Source organism: Thamnophis elegans, chromosome 2 (assembly GCF_009769535.1).
Source record: "Thamnophis elegans isolate rThaEle1 chromosome 2, rThaEle1.pri, whole genome shotgun sequence".
Classification (NCBI taxonomy): Eukaryota; Metazoa; Chordata; class Lepidosauria; order Squamata; family Colubridae; genus Thamnophis; species Thamnophis elegans.
The window spans coordinates 48,943,341-48,966,603 of NC_045542.1; the positions used below are offsets into that span (position 1 = coordinate 48,943,341).

The 23,263-nt window shown below is 41.6% G+C and overlaps 1 protein-coding gene across 2 annotated transcripts; it reads right to left on the reverse strand.

Moving 5' to 3' along the window:
* Positions 1-15,958: 15,958 nt before the first annotated feature.
* Positions 15,959-20,711, reverse strand: MCRIP1 (MAPK regulated corepressor interacting protein 1). Of its 2 annotated transcripts, none has more exons than XM_032211036.1 (5): positions 20,605-20,711; positions 19,891-19,950; positions 19,280-19,398; positions 18,764-18,865; positions 15,959-16,966 (listed from the first exon to the last, which is right to left on the reverse strand). In XM_032211036.1, exons 2-5 carry the CDS (start codon positions 19,896-19,898, stop codon positions 16,902-16,904), a joined length of 294 nt encoding a protein of 97 aa, XP_032066927.1. In that variant the 5' UTR covers positions 19,899-19,950; positions 20,605-20,711; the 3' UTR covers positions 15,959-16,901. The 2 variants fall into 2 exon arrangements, with proteins under 2 accessions (XP_032066927.1, XP_032066928.1); XM_032211037.1 differs by lacking the exon at positions 20,605-20,711 and adding an exon at positions 20,486-20,586.
* Between the last annotated feature and the right edge of the window lie 2,552 nt (positions 20,712-23,263).

Consider the following 23,263-nt stretch of genomic DNA (forward strand, 5'->3'; position numbering starts at 1 on the left):
TCTTAAAGATAGTTAATTGTCTCCTATAGGAAGGGAAAAAAGTTTTAGAATATCTCCAAAGCAGATAGATTATTTTAGTATTTGTTTGTTTCTGTGTTTTGTTTGCTTGTTTGTGTGTGTGTGTGGTTTTTGTTTGTTTGTTTGTTTGTTTGTTTTTATATATTGCCCATTTTGCTAGCCGGTAGTTTTAGCATTACTGAGCTCACTTTTATTACAATGCATTTGCCTTTCAATGAATACAAATCTGATTTTTCCCCTTTTTACCTTTTCTCCCCTCTCTCTGATTCAGTCTGCATTAGATCATACAGGTTTGTTGGCCCTAGACAAAAATTGCTTCTATGATTATCTCATCATTACAGTTTGTATGTGTAGGAAGGGATGCCATGACATTTGTTCACACAACAGTGAAGATTCAATCCCAAGATTGACCCAAGTAGCTAAACCAAATAATTCTAACTCTGTTACAAGCAACACAGTTTAAACCATCACAGACCCCATCTGTGTCCCTACTGAAATTACCAGATCCTTTAGTGTAGGTGTAGGGCATATATCCAAGGATATGACATCTATTACAGGTTTTTTTTTTAAAAAAAAAAACCTGAATCACAACCACTTAATGTGAAGCTGACTTTTTTTTTAATCAGTGAACTTTGGCCAAGTGTGTCACCAGAACTGAGTCAGACCAATGAGCCACATTGCCAAGAATAACCAATGCCAGGTACTATCAAGTAACTTGAAATATTCCCCCGAACATCACGGCCAGCTTAGTCTTATATTTTTAAATATAGCACATAAAGCTTAAACATCTTAGCAAACAGGCCCCTGATGATACTGATTCTCCTTCAAATTGTAATTGCTAACGGTCCTGTTAACAGCATTTTCCACTACACCTCACAAAAAGCAGTCTATGCATCAGCCAAGATAATTTTTGAGAGTGGAGAGAGGATTCTCAGTCAGTAGTTATAGCAAGTGGCTCTTATGAACAGCTGTTATGGAAGATGTACCAAGAGAAAACAGAAATGTCCAGAATCAGCAGGTTCTCTTAACTCTAATGGTGTTAGTGGTTATTCTAATGGTTACTTGGGTGCTGATGTTGTCCAGGAAGCATGAGTGTTAAAGGTGGAGAATGCCATGCAAGAAGGCGACGAGGGATCTTGTACTGTTGGTGGGGGCTGCAGGGAGAGAAAGAGAGCAGAGAAGGGACAGATTTTGTTCCCTGCTCCTCATTCCTTCCACAGCAGGAGCAAAAACTGCTGTCCCCTCTCTTATCAAGTGAGAGCAGCAAATTTGCTGGCCTTGCCTTCAAAGTACCTGACTCTGTTGTTACTTCCTCAAACCCTTACAGCTTCAACCTTAAACTGTCTACTGTGGGCCTCACCCCACTCCTAAGAGGTCTGTAAGGGGGTTTGCATAAGCGCACCAGCGTGCCTACTGTCCCTGTCCTACTGTCCCCACTTATTTGAATTCAGTTCTTTCATTCATATCCATGTTTATACTTACACCTGTTATTTCGTACATGTTTGACAAAATAAATAAATAAAATAAATAAATAAGATGGACCATCCTAGAGACAGCATTTTCCCACTTTCCTCCTGTTATGAGGATAGGAAGGAAGCCCATCGCTCAAGACCTGAGGAAGAACCCTGAATTTTGCAGACTTGTGAAAGAGCTTCCTTTTTGTAAGTGCCAGTAATTTTCAAGCATTGTAGTGTCAATGTGTAAAGGGCAGTTTGATGCCTTGATGTGCCTGCCACCACCATTGCTGTCTTCAGGGCAAAAAGATGCAGGAAGTCATCAGTTCACAAGTTTTAGTCAAAACCTGAGGCAATACTACTGAGACAGTCCATTAAACTGCCATGCAGCATGTGCAACAACAATACAAACTTTCACATTACTGTATGCAACAAAACTGAAGGTCCAACAATAGGATTAAGAATGATAGACATAGCAGCCAGAAAACCTTAGACATAGCAGCCAGAAGTACTCAATCATCTGAGATAGAAGAAATGATAGAACCTGATTGACAGAACAAGAGAAACGATTCGTAGCCAAGTGATAGAAAGATTTGGTCTTGTGGGAATAAAAGTTGAAGACTTCAGGAAGCTTCTAATAATTGCACCAAAAAGAGAGTAATTATCTAGAAACTGGATTACTTGGGATGAAGCATTTGTCCTCAGTTTTGAGACAGACGGTTTCCACAGAAAAGTAATCAACAACACTGAAGATAATCTCTGACTACTGGAAGACTCATGTGAGTACAATAGAATAAATATTGGGAACCAATACCAGATATTGGAGGGAATAATGGGACAATGAACAAAAATTCCCTGTAATTGGTAAAGGAAGGTGACATCAAAAGCCGACATATCCCAGATTCAATACTGATGAAATGGTGTGCATTTTCTTGACTTGTAAATAGCTCTATCAGTAGAGTTCTCTGTTAGATCAGGTAATGGAAAGGCACACAAGGCTAAAGGCAACAACAACTCCTTATTAAAGTACAACAAGTAAGAACAGTAGCCCTTTTATAGGAGCTGTCAGACCCTTTGACCAATGAGATTAAACCTCTGTTCCCGCCGGAACAGAGGACCTTGGTGGAAACCACTGTAGTTGAAGCAAGTATCTAACACCCCTCCCCTCTTGGATGGAACAATCCTACTCGTTATGTAGTCATGCAGGTAGGTGGGCTTTGGGGTAGCTCTGCCAGCCCTGCGCAGTTCAGTTGGAGGGTGTTCTTTGGACAGGTTGGACGGACCTGTTTGCTCCGCAACTCCGCTTGGTGGAAGTTCCTGGAAACTTTCACAGGCCGCGGCTGGAGCTTCTAGAGCTGGTTCGCTCGGAGCTCGCTGAGGGCCTGCAACATAACCAGATAAGTTTCCCGGTACTCTTGGGCTTGAGCTGCCTGTGGAAGGAGTGAGTGTTTGCTCCGTTTGGCTAACTGTGCAGGAGTTACCTCTGGTTGTCTAAGAGTGGAGTTGGAGATGCGGCCACGGAGTTGGTCAATGTGCATCCTCCAATTCCGACCGTCCTCGGGCTCTACAAGATAAGAGCGAGGCCCGGTGATGCCTATCACTGTGGCAGGAATCCACAGAGTTCCCCCGGAATAGTTGTGGGCATATACCGAGTCCCCTACGCTAAAATTCCAAATCTTGCTTGTGGAGTCAGGGGGCGATGTGGCAGAATAGTTTGGGTGTAGCCGGTGTAAGTGGGACCTTAGCCGGCGACCCATGAGAAGCTCGGAGGGGCTTCTCCCTGTAGTGGCACTGGGTGTGATGTGCTGAATTAGCAAATAGTGGTCAACCCGTGTTTGCCAATCTCCTGGGCCCATCCTAGCGAGGGCCTCTTTTGCAGATCTCACCATTCTCTCTGCCTGACCATTGGAGGCCGGATGGAATGGTGCGACCAGGACATGCCTGATTCCCTGAGCTGCTAGGAAGGTCTCAAATTGCATGGCCATGAATTGGAGCCCGTTGTCAGACACCAAGATGTCGGGCAAGCTATGCGTGGAGAAAAGTCTCTGTAGTACCTTCTGCTGTAGTGGAGGTCATCAGGACTACCTCTAGCCATTTCAAGTAGGCGTCCACAACTATGAGGAATGTCTGGCCATGAACTGGGCCAGCAAAGTCAATGTGCACTCTAGACCACGGTGCTTGAGGACGCTCCCACTTAGTGGGCGCCTCTGGGGGAGCTGGTCTTGACTCCTGGCACGGTGTGCAGGTAGTCATCCATTCTTTGATCTCCGTGTCCATGTTAGGCCACCACATGTAACTCTTAGCCAAAGACTTCATTCTGACAATTCCAGGATGCCCTATGTGTAAAGCCTCTAATACTGCAATGTGCAGTTTGGGTCGGAACAACTACCCGGTCCCCCCACAGTAAACAGCCATTTACAACAGATAACTCATCACATTTGCTAAAAAACATTTTGAAATCAGCCCCAACAGGCCCCTTGGGTCACCCCCTCCACACCCAGTTCAAAATCTGTTTGATGGTGGAGTCCTTTGCAGAGTGACGGGCAACGTCACTGGATGAGACAGGACCAGTCTCAAGGCAGTCAATGAGGAGGACTGGCATCTCAGGGGTAGGGTCAGCAAGAAGTTCAGGCAGCATGCAGCAGCTCAAAGCGTTGGCATGCCCCAAAGTGGCGCCTGGTCAGTGGATGAGATGGTAGGAGTAGGCAGCTAGGAAGTTGGTCCATCTGGTCATCTGCGGTGATAATGACACTGGGGTATGTCAGTCCACAGCCAGCAAACCCAGTAGCAGCTTGTGGTCCGTAATTAGTTTGAAATCACGGCCATATAGGTACTCATGGAAACTTTTTACTCCGGCCATGGCAGCCAAAGCCTCATGGTCTAGCTGGCTGTAATTCCGCTCGGCAGTGGACAAGGTCCTAGAGTAAAAGGCTATGGGAGCCTCGGTTCCATTTGGCATGCGGTGGCTGAGGACGGCGCCAACGCCAAACGAAGAAGCGTCGCAGGTCAGCACCAACGGCAGGGTCTGGCTGTATTGTACTAGAAAAGTGTCTGCCGACAGGAGTCTTTTTACCGCAGCAAATGCGGCAGCTTCAGCTCATCCCCAGGACCACTTCGCGTTCTTTGCCAGGAGAACGCTTTCTGTTTAAGAAAGAATGCTGTAGAAGTTAAGGAGCCCGAGGAACCCCTGCAGGTTGGTTTGATTGTGAGGTGTATGGGCATCCTGGATTGCTTGAATTTTTTGGGTGGTCGGGTGAATCCCAGAACCGTCGATTAGGTACCCTAAGAATTCAACCCTTGGCACGTTAATTTGGCATTTTTCTTTTTTGAGAAGGAGGCCTTTGTCTCTAATTCTAGTCAAAACTGTTCACAAACGTTTGAAAAGTTGCACCTCATTTGCAGCCGATTCCAAGATGTCATCGAAATAGGGGACGACTCCTGAAATGCCCTGCAAAAGCCATTCCATGACCTTTGGAACAGTCCTGGGACGATATTAACACCGAATTGCAGGCAGTGACATTTGAATGCATCCCTGTGCATCACAATGGTTTGGTCCTCCGCCATAGTGCCATCTACTGGCAATTGTTAGTATACCTGCACCATGTCCAATTTAGCGAAAAATTTTCTTGGGCCTAAGGAATGTAGTAGATGCTGTACAATGGGTACAGGGTAAGCGCTTTGTTGCAATGCTTTATTGTGCATTTGTAGTCCGCACAGATGCGGACAGACCCGTCAGATTTGACAGGTGTCACTATAGGGGTCTCCCAGCATGCGTGATCAACCAGCTCTAGGATTCCCTGGCATACGAGCTTGTCAATTTCCCTATCAATTTTGGGCTGGAGAGCAAAAGGTACTCTCCTGGGTTTTAGCCTTATGGGGGCTATATTAGGGTTCAAATTAAAGGAGATTGGAGTCCGCACATATTTACCCAGACCAATGCCAAAGACATCCTCGAACTCCTTAAAGATGGCTTCGGTGCTTTCACCTTTTAAGTTGTTGATACCGGTCACTTCTAGATCCAGAGATTCGAACCAGTAAAGCCCCAGAAGGCTCTGCAGGTTGCCGCTGACCACCGTCACTGGGAGTTGGCTGCTGAAAGGCTTGAATTTCTCTTGGAAGGTGCCTTGGCCCATGATGGGGACCCGGTTCCCCTGGTAATCACGAAGGCAGATGTCAGGGGTGCGTAGATGTTGTTTCTTCAGACTAGGGATAGCCTGCTTGAGGGTAGATCATGGCATGATGGTCAGTGATGACCCAGTGTCGATCTCCATTTCACATGGAGAGTCCTCGATGAGGACTGTGACCTTCAGCTTTTTTGGCCGCCTGATGTGGACTTGGCTGATTGAGGTGTGGTAGGTGACTGTAGTGTCGCCCTCTGAACACCGTGGTGGCTTCTGCCAGGCCCCTTGGTTGGACCTCTGCTGGCGGTTTGGTGCGTTTCTTGGCTGCCAGGTAGTAGCAGGGAGTTCGCTCCGGCACACCTGGGTGATGTGCCCCTTTTGCTCGCAGCAATGGCAGGTAGCATCAAGGAAATGGCAAGCCGATCTTGCATGGTCTCCTCCGCAGCTAGCGCAAGCCGGGAGACGCGGTTTGAATTTGCGCGCCAGCTTCGTCCAAGACAATTTGTAGAATGAAGTGAGATTTAGCGAGTAACCTCCTCTGTAAATTAATGTCCTGCACACCGCATATAATGCAGTCAAGAATAAGTTCGTCTAGCTCACTGAACTTGCAGTATGCTGCAGCTTTTTGTAGCGCCGTAATGTACTCGTTGATCGATTCACCCTCCTTTTGGTTCCAAATATTACATTCGTGCCGGTGAACGTGCTTGGACAGCTTGGGGGCTTAGTGGGTCCTCAGCGTCTGCTGGAGCACAGACCAAACAACTGATTGTAGCAGCGTTGATTCAGAGAGGTCTTTCGCTGTTTCAAACACTTCCCGGCCACAGTATCCGAGGAACATGTTCTTCTTGCGGCTTTCATAAAGGCCCATAAGGTCGTTGGCCTCGAGGAAGCAGTCAAACTGTAGCATATACGAGTCCCACTGCTCGATGACTGGGTCATACGGAGTTGGTGGGGCGTGCATGGCCATTTTGTGTTCTGAGGGCATTTTTAGTTTGCCGCTCAAAAATGGCTGCTCGAAGCCACGCTGAGCTCCGTGCTGGATGTACTTGTTGGATTGCTATGCTCTTTTTGGTTCGCCTAGTTGCCTTCCAATCCCACCCTCATCGCCAGTGTTATATCGGGTAATGGAAAGGCACACTAGACTAAAGGCAACAACAGCTCCTTATTAAAGTACAACAAGTAAGAACAATCCAGCGAAGGTTGAGTCTGACAGCAGCCCTTTTATAGGGAGCTGTCAGACCCTTCAACCAATGAGATTAAACCTCTGTCCCTGCCAGAACAGAGGACCTTGGTGGAAACCACTGTAGTTGAAGCAAGTATCCAACATTCTCCATTGGTGGAAAATGTGTACAGACCAGGACTGCTGTGCATCGTTATAGTAATTATGGAGGAAGAATTGAGGCAGTCCTGGATCAATGTTATCTTCCCATGATAATAAACCATGATCAGGAATGTTCAGTGTTGAAGAAACCAATACACAAAATTACTGAAGTTGAGAATCAAATTCAGAAGTCATCAACACCCACCCACCCCAGATCCAGAGTGATTTGGCCTACCGGTATTTGGTTTTGAATGCTAAGCCAGTGCATTATCCACAATTTAATGATCGGCAAATAACCAGTCTAGATGTAGCTCTAAAGTAAACTATGCACCTGGGATATTAGTTTATGTGTTTCCTTGCCACAAGCTATCCACTTTAGGTTTTTTTTTTTAAGTACCTTCGTTTTCAAATAACCCCTAACTTTTATAAGAGTTGGAAGTAACTCCCTGGACTCTCAGCTGCCTATTTCATTTATACACATGGGAGTGTCTGGGACAGAATACTGAGCTGACAGGCCAACAGCTTGACACGGTTTGGCATAATTTGTGTTCGTTTGAATGCTTCTTATTTAGTAATTCAATTATTTCCAAATAAAAATTAACCTTAGCGGGCTATTATTGTTTAGTTTGTATCAACATCACCATCTTCTGGTTAAAAGGGGAATATATCAGGTAACATTCAAAATATTTTACAACTGAAGCATAGAACATGGGACAGAAGGGGAAAACTCCACTGCATCCCATTTTTAATCCAACAAACTAACTCTTCTTTCATTCTTGTCAAGTGATAGGAACCAACTTTACAGTATTTTAATTTCAGCAAACTGAACTCTACCAAAGATGAAAAAGGAAGAGGGGGATAGCTTTACATTTTTGAAGGAGAACCTTTTTATTTATTTCATTTATTTTAGTTTGTCAAACATGTAAAAGATAACAGGTATAAGTAGAAACATAAATATGAACACAGTAAATGGGTACGAATAAATGGAGACAGTAGGACAGGGATGGTAGGCATGCTAGTGCGCTTATGCATGTCCCTTACAGACCTCTTAGGAATGGGGTGAGGTCAACAGTAGAACAGTCTTAGATTAAAATTATGGGGGTTTGAGAATGTAACAACAGAGTCAGGTAGTACATTCCAGGTGTTGACCACTCTGTTGCTGAAGTCGTATTTTCTGCAATCGAGTTTGGAGTGGTTTACCTTGAGTTTGTATCTATTGTTTGCTCATGTATTATTGTGGTTGAAGCTGAAGTAGTCATTGACAGGTAGGACATTGTAGCAGATAATTTTGTGTACTGTGCTTAGGTCAGACCATAGGCGGCATAGTTCTAAGTTTTCCAAGCCCAAAATTTCAAGCCTAGTGGCATGGGGTATTCGGTTGTGAGTAGAGGAGTGGAGTACTCTTCTCGTGAAATACCTCTGGCCTCTCTCAATTGTATTAATATCCGATATTCAATGCAGATTCCAGGCAGATGATCTGTATTCGAGAATTGATCTAGCCAAGGTTTTGCATGCCCTACAATGCAATCTTTTGGAAGGGCCTCCCAAATCCATGGTTTAAAGTTGCATCAGATCACATTTTGGTTGGTACTTTTTAAAAAGACCTTAAAGTGGAATATACATTTTGGCCTTTGTCTCCTCCTAGCTATCATTAATCCATCCTGCTGCGACATGACCTTGACTGCTGATCCATAGATGGAAAAACATTCTTCATTGCATTCTTCCTTTTCCAGTTTTTCAACTTTGCTTCCCTTACATCTCTCAATATAATAAACAACTCTTTCTGGATCTATTTTATACATCAAGCAACCTTCACTCAAAATGCTACCAGAAAATACTTTCAGAGGACATTTTAATTGAGAGTCCTATCAAGCTTACAGCCAGACTGTTAAAACAGCTATCCTCCAGAAATGTATGTCAATAGCCATATTGACTGGAGACTGTAGTATAAATATCAAGAAATTAGGGAAGGGTAGTATAATTCCCCCGTTTATATCTGGATACACAAAAAATATTCTTTCAAAGTTAACTTTCTACAGGAATTAAGTGAAAAACATGAGAGGATTGAATAGGATGTTTATCACAGATTGAATATATTTTGGAGATCAGCATTTAAGAGAGACAAGGGATAGATAAAAGGCAGCTAGCATGGAGAATTTTTCTCACTATGTATTCTAAAATGGGTGTGGGATACTACACTTAACTCTTCCTAATTAAAGGAACATGATTTTTCTGACAATTCATTACAACTAAGTATTCCACTAACTACCAGGCATATATTTGCTTCTCTGTAAATTTTCCACATAATTAAGTAGAAACTACAATCCACTTGTTTTATTTTTATTATTATGGGTTTCTTCACAGTACTTTAATCATTTGAAATACTGGACAACTTTGTACTATTTTGAGGACACAAATGATCCCATTGTTCTCAAAGATCTGATTGTACCTCTGTTCCCAAGCCTTGCAAGCACACTGTGTTTAATATTATTTGGGCCACAAAATGTTTCTGTTGAGAAAACTAAGACTTCTCCTGTGTACGATTGCTACTTAATGGCTGTTGTGAGCTTACCCTTCTTGCCAATAGACAGGCCCAATACCTCAATGCACACCAAATCCACATCTTTTGGATTATCCCTCCTTTATTTGACTATATCCTGTATCATAACATTTTTCCCTAAAAACACCTTTTAGATTCCTAAACATATGTCAAACAAGTCTACTCCTCCTTGTTTGAATAACTTACTTCCTTTTTCAGTAGCATTTGTTTATTTTCTTAATTTCATTCTTTTTCCATTTTCCACATCCTTTAAAAGAAAAAAAGACACACTTTTTTAAAAAAAGAAGTATTTCCTGTAAGAAGACAGGATATCAAGTCAATTGATTAATATTACCAACAAGGCAATATGCAAAATAGAAATGCCGAAATATGTGTCATTTGGGTAAAAATCTCTTATGCATAAAGTATTTTTTTTAAAAAGCTTTTCACTTGTTTTGTCAAAATTGAAAATCAGTGCACTATAAAAGTTTGGATGGCTAAAACGCATGGGAGAAAACAGTCAAACTATGCAGTTCATATTGGGAAACTGGGAAGGCTTTTAAAGATTCAGAGGTAACTGGGTTTAGTTTTGGCAAAGTAAAAAGAGGAATAACATCTCCAGCAAGTTTAACTTGAGATGGCATTAAGCCCTCAGGGTCAAAGGAGGAAAACAGATCTGAGTATATTAATAGAGGTAGCCTTTAAATCCTACACTCCCTCCATTGCCCCATATATCAAGAAGGCATTTTATGCTCCCTCACAGGATTGTGCTATCACATCATGTAGAAAACACGCCTTTCAAAGACTTGCTAGAGCTATTAGGATGACCTCCATGGTCCTATGCATGCATGCTATGAGACAGTATGGGGGTGGGGTGGGGTCTAAATTTATTCTCAATAAATGGGGTGACTCAGAGGTGGGTTGCTGCCTGTTTTACTACTGGCTTGCAACCCCCACGCACGCCTGATATGCTCTGCGCGTGCCTGCACTATTCACTGTAAACTGTTCTTCATGCATGCGCAGAACAATTTACAGTGAACGGTGCACGCGCAGTCACAAAAAACCAAAATGGCGGTTACCCAGTGGCGGCAAGGGAACCGGTCTGTGGGCGTGGCAGGCCTGGGTTGTTGCCGGTTCTGCGACCCAGGCCTGAATTCCACTACCAGTTGGGCTGAACCGGGCCAAACTGGGAGCAATCCATCTATTGTCTATGAATACCTCTGTAGGCATCCATCAGGCTAACTGAGCTATCTGGCTGTTTTTAAAAAATAACTGGGAAGTGGCCAATTAATTGGTCACCAGCACAATTTTATGTGTACTTCCTGTACCCTTCAAAAAGATAATGGTAGGATGAAAGTATGTGCAGAACGTACCTTTTGGGGCTCAGAACAATCCAGAACGCTGGAATGCACAGTAGCACAGCACATGTTTTTATATGGTGTTTTTTTTCCTCTGAGAAGTATCAGGACACATTCTGTGAAAATATGCATTTTGCTATTAACGTGACATCTGAGATCAGACACTTTAGACCTTCTGCCCTTTTCTGTTCCATTTTCTCCCTGCCTGCTTTATTAATTTTACCTTGTCATGCAGCTGCTGCTAAACCCCAGGAAGTCCAAAATTAGATCCCACTCATCTATGATCTAAATTTGGATGAGAGGACCATTGGGACAGAGATGGCAAGGGAGCTGCATTTTAGTTACTATCCTGCCTGGTATATTCTGTATTACATTGACAAAGATTGAAGGGGGGGGGGGGGAGTTTGCAAGGATCAGTAAGAACTTCACCTTTTTCATTGGCTGAAGCCAGTCTAGTGGGGAACTACCTTAGTTCTCATCTTGCTGGGTAGGTTCACTTCCAACCAAAGACTAATGAATATTTGGAATATTACAGTATTACCTTCTCAGCACTATCTGCTTTAGGCCTTAATAAAATCTTGGCTTAACTAAAGGAGAGGATTTGGGATCTTGATATGAAAAATCATAGGCCAACATTGTTTATATATCCTTTTAAAGCACAATCACTCTTTCTTCCTAGACTCTCTATTATATTTCTGTAACATGTTATTAATGTTTGAAGTGGCTTAAGGTGGAACACGACCTATTAGGAAAGACCTGGTAGGTGTATAAGTGCTCCATATGAAAGCTCAACTTGTTTTTGTTCAGGCTCAGAGGTAGAATCAGTCTCATGTGTGCTATTAAAATGCCTGTGACAAACCCAACAGCGATCAAGTTAAGATTTCCAATTGTTAGTAACTCTAATGGAAGCGGGCCACTTGTGGCTTTCTGGAGTAAATTTGTTAGATAGTTTGAAATAAAAAGCACTTGTAACCAGGTCAAGTTGGATGATTTCCCATTGCTGAAACCTAAAAGATGCAGATAAAGTTCAATCAAGCACTGTTGGGTTTCTTTCTTGCTCACTTTGACTTGTTATATTTAAAAAAATAGGAAACATATATAGCATAGCATAGCTTCTGAAATTTTGTTCAAACCCCTTTCCCACAACAGCCATAGGAGGCATTATCTTTTTGGTGTGTGTTACAAAATAGGGTGGGTTAACTCTATGTATCTGCTTTACCCTAATTTTATTTTTATATTTATGTGGGCCATGAATGTACAGAATGGGTTGCAGACTGATTCTTTTTTCCTTTGCAGTTTCTTCATTTTTTTTTTCATTCCCTACATTTTTCCCTGCAATTTTCTTTAAGTTTTGGAAGTGGTTTGCCATTTCCTGCTTCCTAGAACAGGGGTGTCCAACCCCCGGTTTGTGGACCACCATCAGTCCATGGCATGCAAGAAACTGGGCCGTACAAACAAGTGAAGCCCTATCCACAAAGTGCAGGCAGCACACGAAACCACACCCCCTCCTGTCCATGGAAAAAACTCCCTCCACGGAACAGGTCCCTGGTGCCCAAAAGGTCGGAGGCCACTATCCTAGAGAGTGGCTGGCTTTAGGTTGCCCAATTAGCCTCTAGCCTATGGCAGACTGGAACTCAAGTCTCCCAGTTTCTATTCTGATGCCTTAACCACGCCACCAAACGTCCTCCCTCTATTTTTTCTACACTTAAAGACAACCCATACAATACATTTTAGTATCAAAATGCTACGGTAAAATATTATTTAAAAACTCAGCGGACTTTAATCCCTGTCTAGTAACATTTTCCTCATCTGCAAACTTGCAATAAAATATCTTTCTTATATTTTAAATTCCCAAATGTATGTAATTTTAGCCTTAGTAGAAATTTAATTAAATACAGGGAGATAGTAGATGTACATATCTTTACTAGCCGTACAGCTATGTAATAGCAGGTAACATGAATGGTTGAAAGAATATGAAACAAAAGTTCTGCAATAGGGAGATGTGGGAAATTAGTTGCAATTTCACTTGTAGCCTGTGGCAGAATAGCCAGCTAGAGATTGCTAAAGATGCTTGAATGGAAGTACACTGTTTATAAGGGCTAAGGGCTCTTGTTCCTCTAACACAGTATAAACAGGAAAAAAAGAGAGAAAGCGTTGGAGCCTTATTATGCATCTCACTGGCTCACTTGCGTCCAGGAGTTGAGGGTCTGAGAAAAGTTAATGAACATTCAAGATGCTTAAATGAAAGAGGAAGCCTAAATAATCTGAAGGAGAAAGCGTTCAAGAGTTCATTGTTGATATGTGGGCTTATGTTGAAAATAAATTAATTGGGCAGGGCCAACATTGTTCAGTCACTGAAAATATGACTCTTCTTAAACACTGTTACCCTAGTAAACATACACTGAATTGTCTGCAACTGCATTTCTAGTCAGATTGTAATCTGTAATCCAGGATCAAGTTATTCCATGTGAGAAATCTGAGCCCTTTTGTTAGGGAGGAAAGGGAATGTAATCTTTTTTAAAAAAATAAATCATAAAATCAAAGATCAATCAAGCAGTTAAAAACTACAGAACTCAATGTCCAGAAAGCGAACATTAGAAGTTCCTAAGTAACCCTAATCTTTTAAAATCTTCAGTCTAGATTCCTCCCATGGACCAATGCTTTTAAATATCTATTGTTTATAGTCCTTTGAGGCCGTCTTCCTTCTCTGTTGTACAACTACCTCTGAACATTAAGTTTTTTTAAAAAATGCAAATGTCTTATGTGTTATGTTCATAGAATACAAGTCCTTCGTTAAATTCCACCTCGCTCATCAGACTGAGATTCAGAACCCATTCACGTAACTAACACTTATGATGAAAAATCAAGAGCTTTTTTGGTGTGATTTTAGATTTTTCACCATTGTGATTTAACCTAAATTTTGAAGAACTTCCCAAACATGGCACCATTCTAGTCTACTCCATATATAAAATGATTCAAACGAGAGGCTACCATATAATATGGCATAATACATGCAGGTCTACTCTTGGAAGATTCAGTTTGTATTCAATGTAAGATGTACATTTTACTTCAGATAAATGATCATATGATGTCCTGGGAAAGGACTCCCTTGAAGGCAGAGGAGAGCATACGAAAATCATTCTGGAAGTCTGCTGAGCAGCTCTCGTTTCACCAAAGCCCTTAATGCCAACTATCCTGTTTAAAGCAGCTGTCTCCAACCTTGGCAACTTTAAGACTTGTGGACTTCAACTCCCAGAATTCCTCAGTCAGATTTGTTTTGCTGGCTGAGGAACAGCTCAGAAGCCTGAGGAACAGCTGAGCCAGATTTGCTGGCTGGGGAACTCTGGGAGTTGAAGTCCACAAGTCTTAAAGTTGCCAAGGTTTGGAGACCCCTGGTCTACAGGATCTGTGAAGAAAGATGGAAGAAGGCACATGACAATCACCACAGAATTCTCCTGTAGTGGAAAGCCTTTACCTCAATTGATTTTCAAGGGCCTATTGAGATTATGTTTACTATTGAGATCAGTTGAAAAATGTTCATCTAATGATCCAAAATTCATGTTTTCAAATGTCTGTATCACATTCTAATCTAGAATTCTTCAGGCTGCTTTTATATGTAAGATTCATTGTTTGCTGAAATATATTCAGGTTTCTCATCCATCCTATTACGTTGTTATTTGACTACAGCAATTATTGCCCAACTAAAGCAAATATAAAAGGCATAAGTAAACCAAATAAAATGTCAAACTTCCTAGGAAGATACCGACAGGAAAATGAGGTGAGCAGAAAAAATCTATACTATTGTAAACAAGTGAGAGTTCCATTCTTATTCTAGTAATCTGATTAAGTTTGGGGACAAAGGAATTTTTTTACTATTATCAGTAAAACAAAAAGTCCCCCGAATTGAGGTTATACACTCTTCCATGTAGGACAATAATATATTGACTTGGAACTGTCAAGGCTTTAAAAAAATGTCTCCTCAAAAACTTATGCATGTGTTTGCACTATTTTTCTGCAAAGCATGTATGATTTTAATCCACAGTATTTGTACACAGTTCACTCTCTGAAGATGCCAGCTGGGATCCCACAATTTGAACACTCAGATAGTACAATACAGGTAGTCTTTGCTTAATGATCCCTTGTTCGGAGACCTTTCAAAGTTACCACAGCATTAAATGAGATGACTGGTCCTCGTAGTTGCAGCCACTGCAACGTCCCTGCAGTCACGCCATGATGGTTCGGGCATTTGACACTCAGTTCACAATTATGATGGTTGCAGTGTCCCAGAGTCCTGTGATCACTATTTGTAACCTTCACTGCCAGATTCTGACAAGCAAAGTCAATGGGGAAGCCGTTCAGGCAGTCACAAATCACAATCATATGCAATTAATGGCCATGCATAATTTAATGACAGCAACCTGAACGTCACAACTGCTGTCATAAATTGGTGCAGTCACGTGATGTCACCCTTTATGACCACATTGACATAACTGCCACTCCCAATTGCTATTACTAAACAAAGACTACCTGTACTAAACTCTTCATATTCAAAAGGCACGAAGTACCCCATTGCTGAAATATAGTCTCTATGTAACAGCCTTTGCCTCACATTAGCACCTATAAGCATTTGATTCTCAATAATCTCGCTTTTTCACTTCAGGATATAAACATTATCCTCAGGTATGCAAAACATGAAATGAACAGAACAGAATAAAGTTGCTTCCAATTTGGAAACATCAGGAAACACTTCTGAAGACTCTTCTTGCAAAACAGGGATTTGCTAAGTTCCTTTATCCAAAGCTATGGAAGTTTGAGCAAAGATGTTTAATATTCTTTCAGGGGTATGCCATATCAGAACCAAAGATGCAACAAAAAAGGCTAGGGTGATCTGGTTAGTTAAAAAACAAGTTAATAGTCACTTTGTGTGCCATTGGCCAGGGCCAACACAAAATAATGATTAAGAAGACTAATCGAAATATTAAAACTACAGTAACTAGAAAAAAAATAGATATTCACCTTTTTCCAAGAAAGGCGATACTAGGTCAGGAGAAGCTGATTATTGGTCACAGAAAAGAATATAGTAGTAGATAACTAAGTGACTTCCACTATAAGAATGCAACTAGAATGCAAGATAAGGTCACACAACAGAAGGTCAAAATGACTAACCAGTTTTATTTACAACACCCCTTAAAGACAGACACAATTCAAAGGGGGACATAACAAAGGGAAAGAAACAGCCACCATGCCCTTGCCTACCTATTTTAGGTAGGGTCCCCAACACCAATGCCTGGGCTAGACACAAGCATGGGTACTTCTGCCACTTGCTTGTGAACAGCACACACTAAGGCTGACCCCAGCCCTGCTGGGGCACGGGGGCTGGGCTCTGGGGCTAGCTCAGAAATGCCACCTCCCCCCCCCCAGCTGGGGCTGCTAGTCAAGGTGTAAAAACCACAGAATCTGGTGCATCTTTTCAGCACGTGGTAAGGGAGACCAGTCAGATTTATCCAGATACAGTTGAATCACAAAAAGTTTGCACTTGGGAAACTGTCCTGGGCTTGACGCTTCTATTTTTCAGTTCTTCTTCATCATCACTGTACCAACGGGCTGAGCAATACTGTTCCATTCTTCAGACCAAAAGCTCAAGTATTAGCAGTCTAAAATCTCCTGGTTTGTATTGGCAGAGTAGACTACATAACCACAGCTGCTTCTTTCCCATCAGCCTCTCAGCTTTTCCCTAAGAAGAGCTGGGTTTGGAGAGGACTTTAGGGAGAGTCTAGGTCTGGTGTTTCCCAATGCTTCTGTCTTATTTCACATGTAGACAGACAGGACACATGCCAGCCACTTGGCTATTGTCAGATTAAAATGTCATTTACTAAGGAAAAGGAACTCCTGGGCTCAATTCTAGAATGAAGACAGGCAGCCCAGGCCAGGGAATGCTGAGAAGAAGAGGCAGAAAGCCAATCCTTCCTAGGAAATTCAGAGCCAGCCCCAGGCACAATCCAGACCTAAGGAGGAAACCAACACAAAGTTATCAAATTCATGTACCAGTGGCCACATGCCAGCATTGGGGCTGGGCCAGCCCAAGTCACTTTAGGATTTCTTAGAGTCCTGTGTGTTCCGTCGCTTTAGGTCGCTCAAGTCAACAGGCTTGAATGCTGTCAAAAAAATAAAAGAAAATTTAGGATAACATTCCAGATTCCCCATGTTATTTTCTTCAATATTCCTACTGACTTTAGCAAGAACAACATTGCTACGGTGGATTCCATACCATCACCTAATTAATAATACTTTAAATTCTGTTTTGGGCTATAGATAACTGAGACATCTAATTAAAATATGTGTATGCTCCACTATATGTTCTATACAGTATAAGAATCCATAGCTATCTTCACAACAATGCAACCAAATATATTTCTAAAGAGCTGAAAATTCTACCTAGGAATCATAACCTAAACCATGCAACTAGAAAATCTCTAACATAAAACAGAGCAAGGTTAAATGCAGTGTCTTTAAAATGTATATCTGAATTTATGCAATCATCAAATTCATAGAGGTTAGAATTAAAGGCTCTTAACCATAAGCAAGAACAAAGAATATTCAGAGCCAGTAAAAGTTTATATATGGAAAAATTCCATTCTTTATCCTTTACCTCTGAATTTCCTAAATGCATTCATTTGATCATTACTATAAATCAAATGTTGGACTAGAATCATAATACCGGGATATTAGATACTACTACTTCGACCATCAAGTCTAACTTTCTATTTTGTACAGGAGTTTAAACTAAAACCTCCAAGCCAGCTACAGTTATTTGTTCTTGCTTATGATTAATAGCCATTAATTCTAAAGTCTATTAATTACATAATATTGAATTACATAAATTCAAATATGCATTTGAAAAACAATGCATTTAATCTTGCTCCCTTTTATGTTAGAGATTTTCTAGCTGCACAGTTTAGATTATGATTCCTAGGTAGAATTTTCTTGACCTAACAAGAGACACTATGCTATTATAGTGTATATTTTTAAACAGAGTTCTCTCCATTTCCCTGGAAACTTGGTGCAGTATTTTGCTGATGGTGAAAAATATTGAAAACTACCACAATACATGAATAAATTTTTAATGGAAGTTAGCAGGACCTTGCCAAAAGGAAAGGTAAACTGGCAATCTCCAAATTCTGTAAAGAGTATATTTTGTCTAGGAGCTTACAGTCTATTTATTGCTAGAAATACCAATATCTCGTTTTCAATACATTGATTTTAAGATCCTAAAGAATATCTAATTTTTGCATAAGCATATTTCCACAGAAGTGTTCCCCCAAATATAACTTATTTTTTAAAAACATTCAATTCCACCATTCTATTACTAAGGCACCCAACCCAGCTAATAGTAAGACCAGCTACTAGATTATATAAAATGAAACTATGATCAATGACCAGCAACAGACATATTAATTTCATTGTGAACAATAGTTTTCACCATGTGCCAAAGTCCAAAGTTAAGACAGAAGGAAATGTCAAAGTCTAGGACCAATTATATAAAAGATGTTGTGTTATGCAGCCATTTGTTATTTTGCCTCACTACTGATGCTAATGCTAGTAATGTTAATTACTAGAACTTTGAGCTGGATGTAGTTGAAGGGATACAGAGCATACAATTCATGGAAGAAAAGGGGCTAACTGAAACTGAAAAAAATAGATGCCAAAGTATCATGAATTTGAACTATCTGGACACCTGAAAGACAGCTAGAACACACAAAATTAAACCCCGTAAATAGAAGCTAATTAATATGACAAAGTACTGAAAATATATATTATAAGCAATGAACTTGAAGAACACATTGAAACTTCTGAATTATCTTCAAATGTATACTCACATAAAAGAAATGTGTAATTTACACTGGATGTCAATAAGTTTGTCATAAGAAAATATCTGACAGTATGAAACTCACCCTTCAAACTGGGATTTGGTACCTTCTCCACATATTCCTCTACAAGAACTCTTTCACCACCTGCCATTTGACTGCGGAGATCCCGCTCCACAGATTGCCATGCTGCAGAAAAGCAGAATATTAAGATAAGAAAATATTTCACATGCAGACTAAGGAAGCTCATTCTGACTGAATCAGCCACCTAAACACTAACAGTGATTCTATGCTACAAGAAATGTTTAAAAAACAAAGAAAGCATACTTTTTGCAATTAGATGACCCACTATACAGAACTTACAATGTTGGTCTATCAATCCCAAACATTAGAGCCATGTATAAAGTTTTTGACTTTTAAAGACTCTCGTTTTCAGTACTTTTTCGCCACTTACTCATACCTATGTTTAAAAAAAACAGATATGGGGGAAAATGTCACCAATGCTTGTTAAATGGTATGGGTACATAAGTAATATACATGATAGAAGGTGGCATAATATGCCATGATCTGGCGGAAATGCAGCAAATACTTCCCACTCTGCACCTTCATAGATGAAGCGCACATTCTCCTCATGTGCAGGAGTGAAGATCTCACTGCTGTTGCTTGGGGAGCGAGGACTGCTGTTTCTCTTGCCATTGTAAACTACTCTGGAAACAGGGGAGCTAGAAAAAAAGGAGATAGGCGACAAAATTCTGATCTTTGGCAAAATTTAAAAAGCAGGACATTGTTAACTTCAGCCACTTTCCCCCAAATCTGATTACAATTCCCCTCAATCCCTATGGCCAACGGTCTGGATTGCTTGGAATTGTAATTCAAGCATTAGGTTCCAAAAGTTAACACCACTCAGGTCTTTCCAAAGGGAAAAATACCAGTATAAGCCACACATTTTTTTTCTTGACTCTGTCGGTTACATGTCACTTTGCCATTTTCAATGTGCTGCGGGAATACAGGATTTCCAAATCCAAGTTAATAATCAATCCAAGATCCAAACAATTATCCATCATCATCAGATAAGTTACACAGAACACCTCTAGCTCAACCATTTGCCTGCCTTCACCAAGAAAGAACAGCTGACTAAAAAGTCCTAAAGAAGTAATAATATATTCTACCAACATATTCGGTACCCGTACAAATTCAATTTTTATCTTTCTCACCTTGTCATGGCTGCCTCTTGCCCAGCCCTGGCTAGGTATTAGAAGGATAGGTTGGTGACACTAAAACAAAAAAGACAAAGGATAGATAGAACAAAGGCTGAGCTGACTAAGGATGGTGTCCCATTAGCTACACATGAGGGAGCAAATTACTTTAGTAACCGAGAAGGGATAAAATCCGAGCTCAGCCCTGTCATCCTAAGGCAGGCTGGATTTCAGGAATTGCTTTGCTTTGCAGACCAGAGGCATTTCAGGCATTGTTTGATCACATCGACCGTATTACACTACCACCCAAACCCCTAAATCGTGCAAAGACCCCAAGACTCCCAGATCCTCCCATAATCATCATCATCCCCATAGGAGAACCCCCCCAATGCAGGAGTTCTGCTGCTCTCTTATCTCTGCATCCTTAGCTTCGCCCACCGGACCCCGGAGAAAAGATCTAGCCTTGGCAATGGGATGCCAGCCACTACCCAGAAGGGAAAAGAAAGGAGGATCTGGAGTCCCACTTTCTTCCTTCTCCCCGCCGCCTACTACGAACTGCCAGTCCGATCGGGAGCTGGCCCGGCGCTAGGCCCACTGACCCACCAGCGAGTACCTGTGCGAGGGTCAGTTCAGCACTGCAACCGGGTGGGCACCGAGGACAAGGCGGTCAGCGCCCTTCCTTGCCTTCCCCTCCCCCCCTTTTTTTGGTCCCCACCCTCCCAACTCCTTCACCTGGGCCCGGGGAGATCCCGGCCCTGACTCCGCTCGCTGCTGCCAGGCCCGGGCGGAAGAGAGCGCCTAGGCCGGGGCTGCGCGTGCGCACTGAGGGCGAGTGGGTCCGGAGAGCCCCTGCCCCGCGTAGCCGCGGGAGAGAATTTCCATGGAAACGGATTGGCGGGGCAGGGCGCGGGGAAAGGTTGCCATGGAAACGGGAGTCCGAGGCAAGCTCTGGGGAAGAAGAGCGGGTCTTGAATATGGGGAGTCGGTGGGGAAGGAGGGAGGGAGCTTTGGGGAAGAGGGTTTTGCCTTAAGTAGCGCCCAGAGGCAAACCGAGGAGGGCGGGGGGTTGGGGTTGCGGGGAGGAGGACTTGGCCAGACATAGGCCCCCAAGGCGGATCATCAATTCACTAGGGCCATTTGGAACAAGGAAGCCTTCCAGGTGTTAAGGTGTCTCATCTTTTCAGCTTGTCCCTAGAGGAGTTTATGGGTGCAGATAAGGTGCGATGTAAAAATAGTTGGCTGCTGGCTTCGGTCGGATTTCTGGGTAGGTGACCAATCTTAGTGCTGACTAAGGTATCAGGAGGATGAGAAACGACTGTCCACGTGTACATAATACTCTTTCAGCCCAATTCAAGGTTGTGTTGGGGAAAATTTTTATAAATATTTAAGTATATCTTTTCATGTGACAACAATGAAGAAATGACACTTGGCTACAATGTAAAGTAGTGAGTATACAGCTTTTATAACAGTGTAAATGTGCTGTCCCCTCAAAATAACGCAACACAGAGCCATTAATGTCTAAACTGCTGGCAACAAAAGTGAGTACACCCCTAAGTGATAATGTCCAAATGGGGACCAAAGTGTCAATATTTTATGTGGCCACCATTATTTTCCAGCATTGCCGTAACCCTCTTGGGCATAAAGTTCACCAGAGATTCACAGGTTGCCACTGGAGTCTTCTTCCACTCTTCCATGATGACATCACGGAGCTTGTGGATGTTAGAGACCTTGCACACCTCCACCTTCCGTTTCAGGATGACCCACAGATGCTCAACAGGGTTTAGGTCTGAAGAGTTATTGCTTCAGTGTTGTCACATGAAAATATATGCTTAAATATTTACAAAATGTGATGGGGGTACTCACTTCTGTGATATACTCTATAAATATATATAATAATAATAGTAGTAATGTTAAAATTGCTAAAACGAATTTGAACAGTGGAAATACCATCAGCTCTTGGGCCATACCTGCAATATGATACACGACATGAATTATTTAAATGAACACAAGCTGAATTGGACAGTTTGGACCAAAAAACAAGAAAACCTATGACTATTCACTATGCATTAGATTCCTGTAGAGATGTTAATAGATTATACTTGCCCTGCAGAAATGGAGGCAAAGGTTTACTTCAGGTCAAAGTTGAAGAAAAAATAGTGTGCATTGGCTGACTATGTAAAAGGCAGCCAAGAAGAAGCACTGATGTAAGGTAAAAATCACAATTTATTAAATATATAGGATACATAACATGAACATTGAAAAAATGTAATAAAAACCCAACTAGAATGCTTGGTAAGGGAAAGCATTACGTGGCTAATTTCTACAAAAGATCAAAAGAAAAGTGGATAAAAATAAAATCTGACAATGGCTTACAATTGGAACTTTCAAAAAGGGACTGAATGCTTGATTTTGGCTGCTCAAAAGCAAGCTATTTAAACTAATGGAATCAAGACCAGAATTTTTTTAAAAAATAAATCAATTGATTCAAAGTGCAGGAATCTAATGCATAGTGAGGACCTCCAGTGGGCAGAGGCAGCTGTTTTTGCTCTCCCAGGGTCCTAGAAAGTCTCTGGAGCCTGGGAAGGGTGAAAAACATACCAAAAGCAGGGTGTGTGCATGTGCATAGCATTATGGGTGCAGCACACCCACACACAACCCCCCTGCGCTACCCGCGCATGATCCCCCCGGTACGTGATCCAAAAAAGGTTAACCATCACTGTCCTAGGTTCTTGGGAAGAACTCAATGAGAATGAACGCCAATACCAACTTAAGACCTGGCAGCTGTGATTTCACAAATTGGAGATCACAAAGTATCAAAATCTGAAAATTAAAGTTGAAAAAATTATGACATAAACTGGCCATGGTGATCCCAGTCATTATTGGTGGGTGCCATACCAAAAGGCTTGGACAACACTTCAAAAATCTACATATGGACAGAATTTCCATCCAGCGATTACAAAAGGCCATTTTGCTTGGATCTACTCATATAATGTGCCAATTTGTTACAACATCCTAGGTTCTTGGAAATAAGTCTGTGAATGAAAGTCAACATCAGCTAAAGAACCAACTATGATTTCACAAATTGAAGATCGCAAAGTATCAAGATCTGAAAATCAAAAGATTATGGCATAAATGTAGCGATCTCAGTGGATATTGGCACATGGGGTACCATACTAAATCTTGGATGACACCTAGAAAATTTGCGTGTTGATCAAATTTCCATCTGTCAATTGCAAAAGGCCACACTGTTTAGATCCTCACATATACTCATTGATTACAGCATCCTAGGTTTGGGGAAACTTTGATGTGCATGAAGACCAATATGAGGTAAAAAACTGGCAGCTATGATTTCATTTTGTGAATCAATTATAATACTTGAATATCATTGGCA

Bases quoted from the DNA above. Each gene is read 5' to 3' on its own strand.
- MCRIP1 (XM_032211036.1), bottom strand. The intron at 18,866-19,279 runs GTGCAGAGTGGG...GCTTTTCTGCAG, and splicing joins TGTGCGCTTCATCTATGAAG to CATGGCAATCTGTGGAGCGG. The intron at 16,967-18,763 runs GTGAGTTTCATA...TTTTTTTGACAG, and splicing joins ACCAAATCCCAGTTTGAAGG to CATTCAAGCCTGTTGACTTG.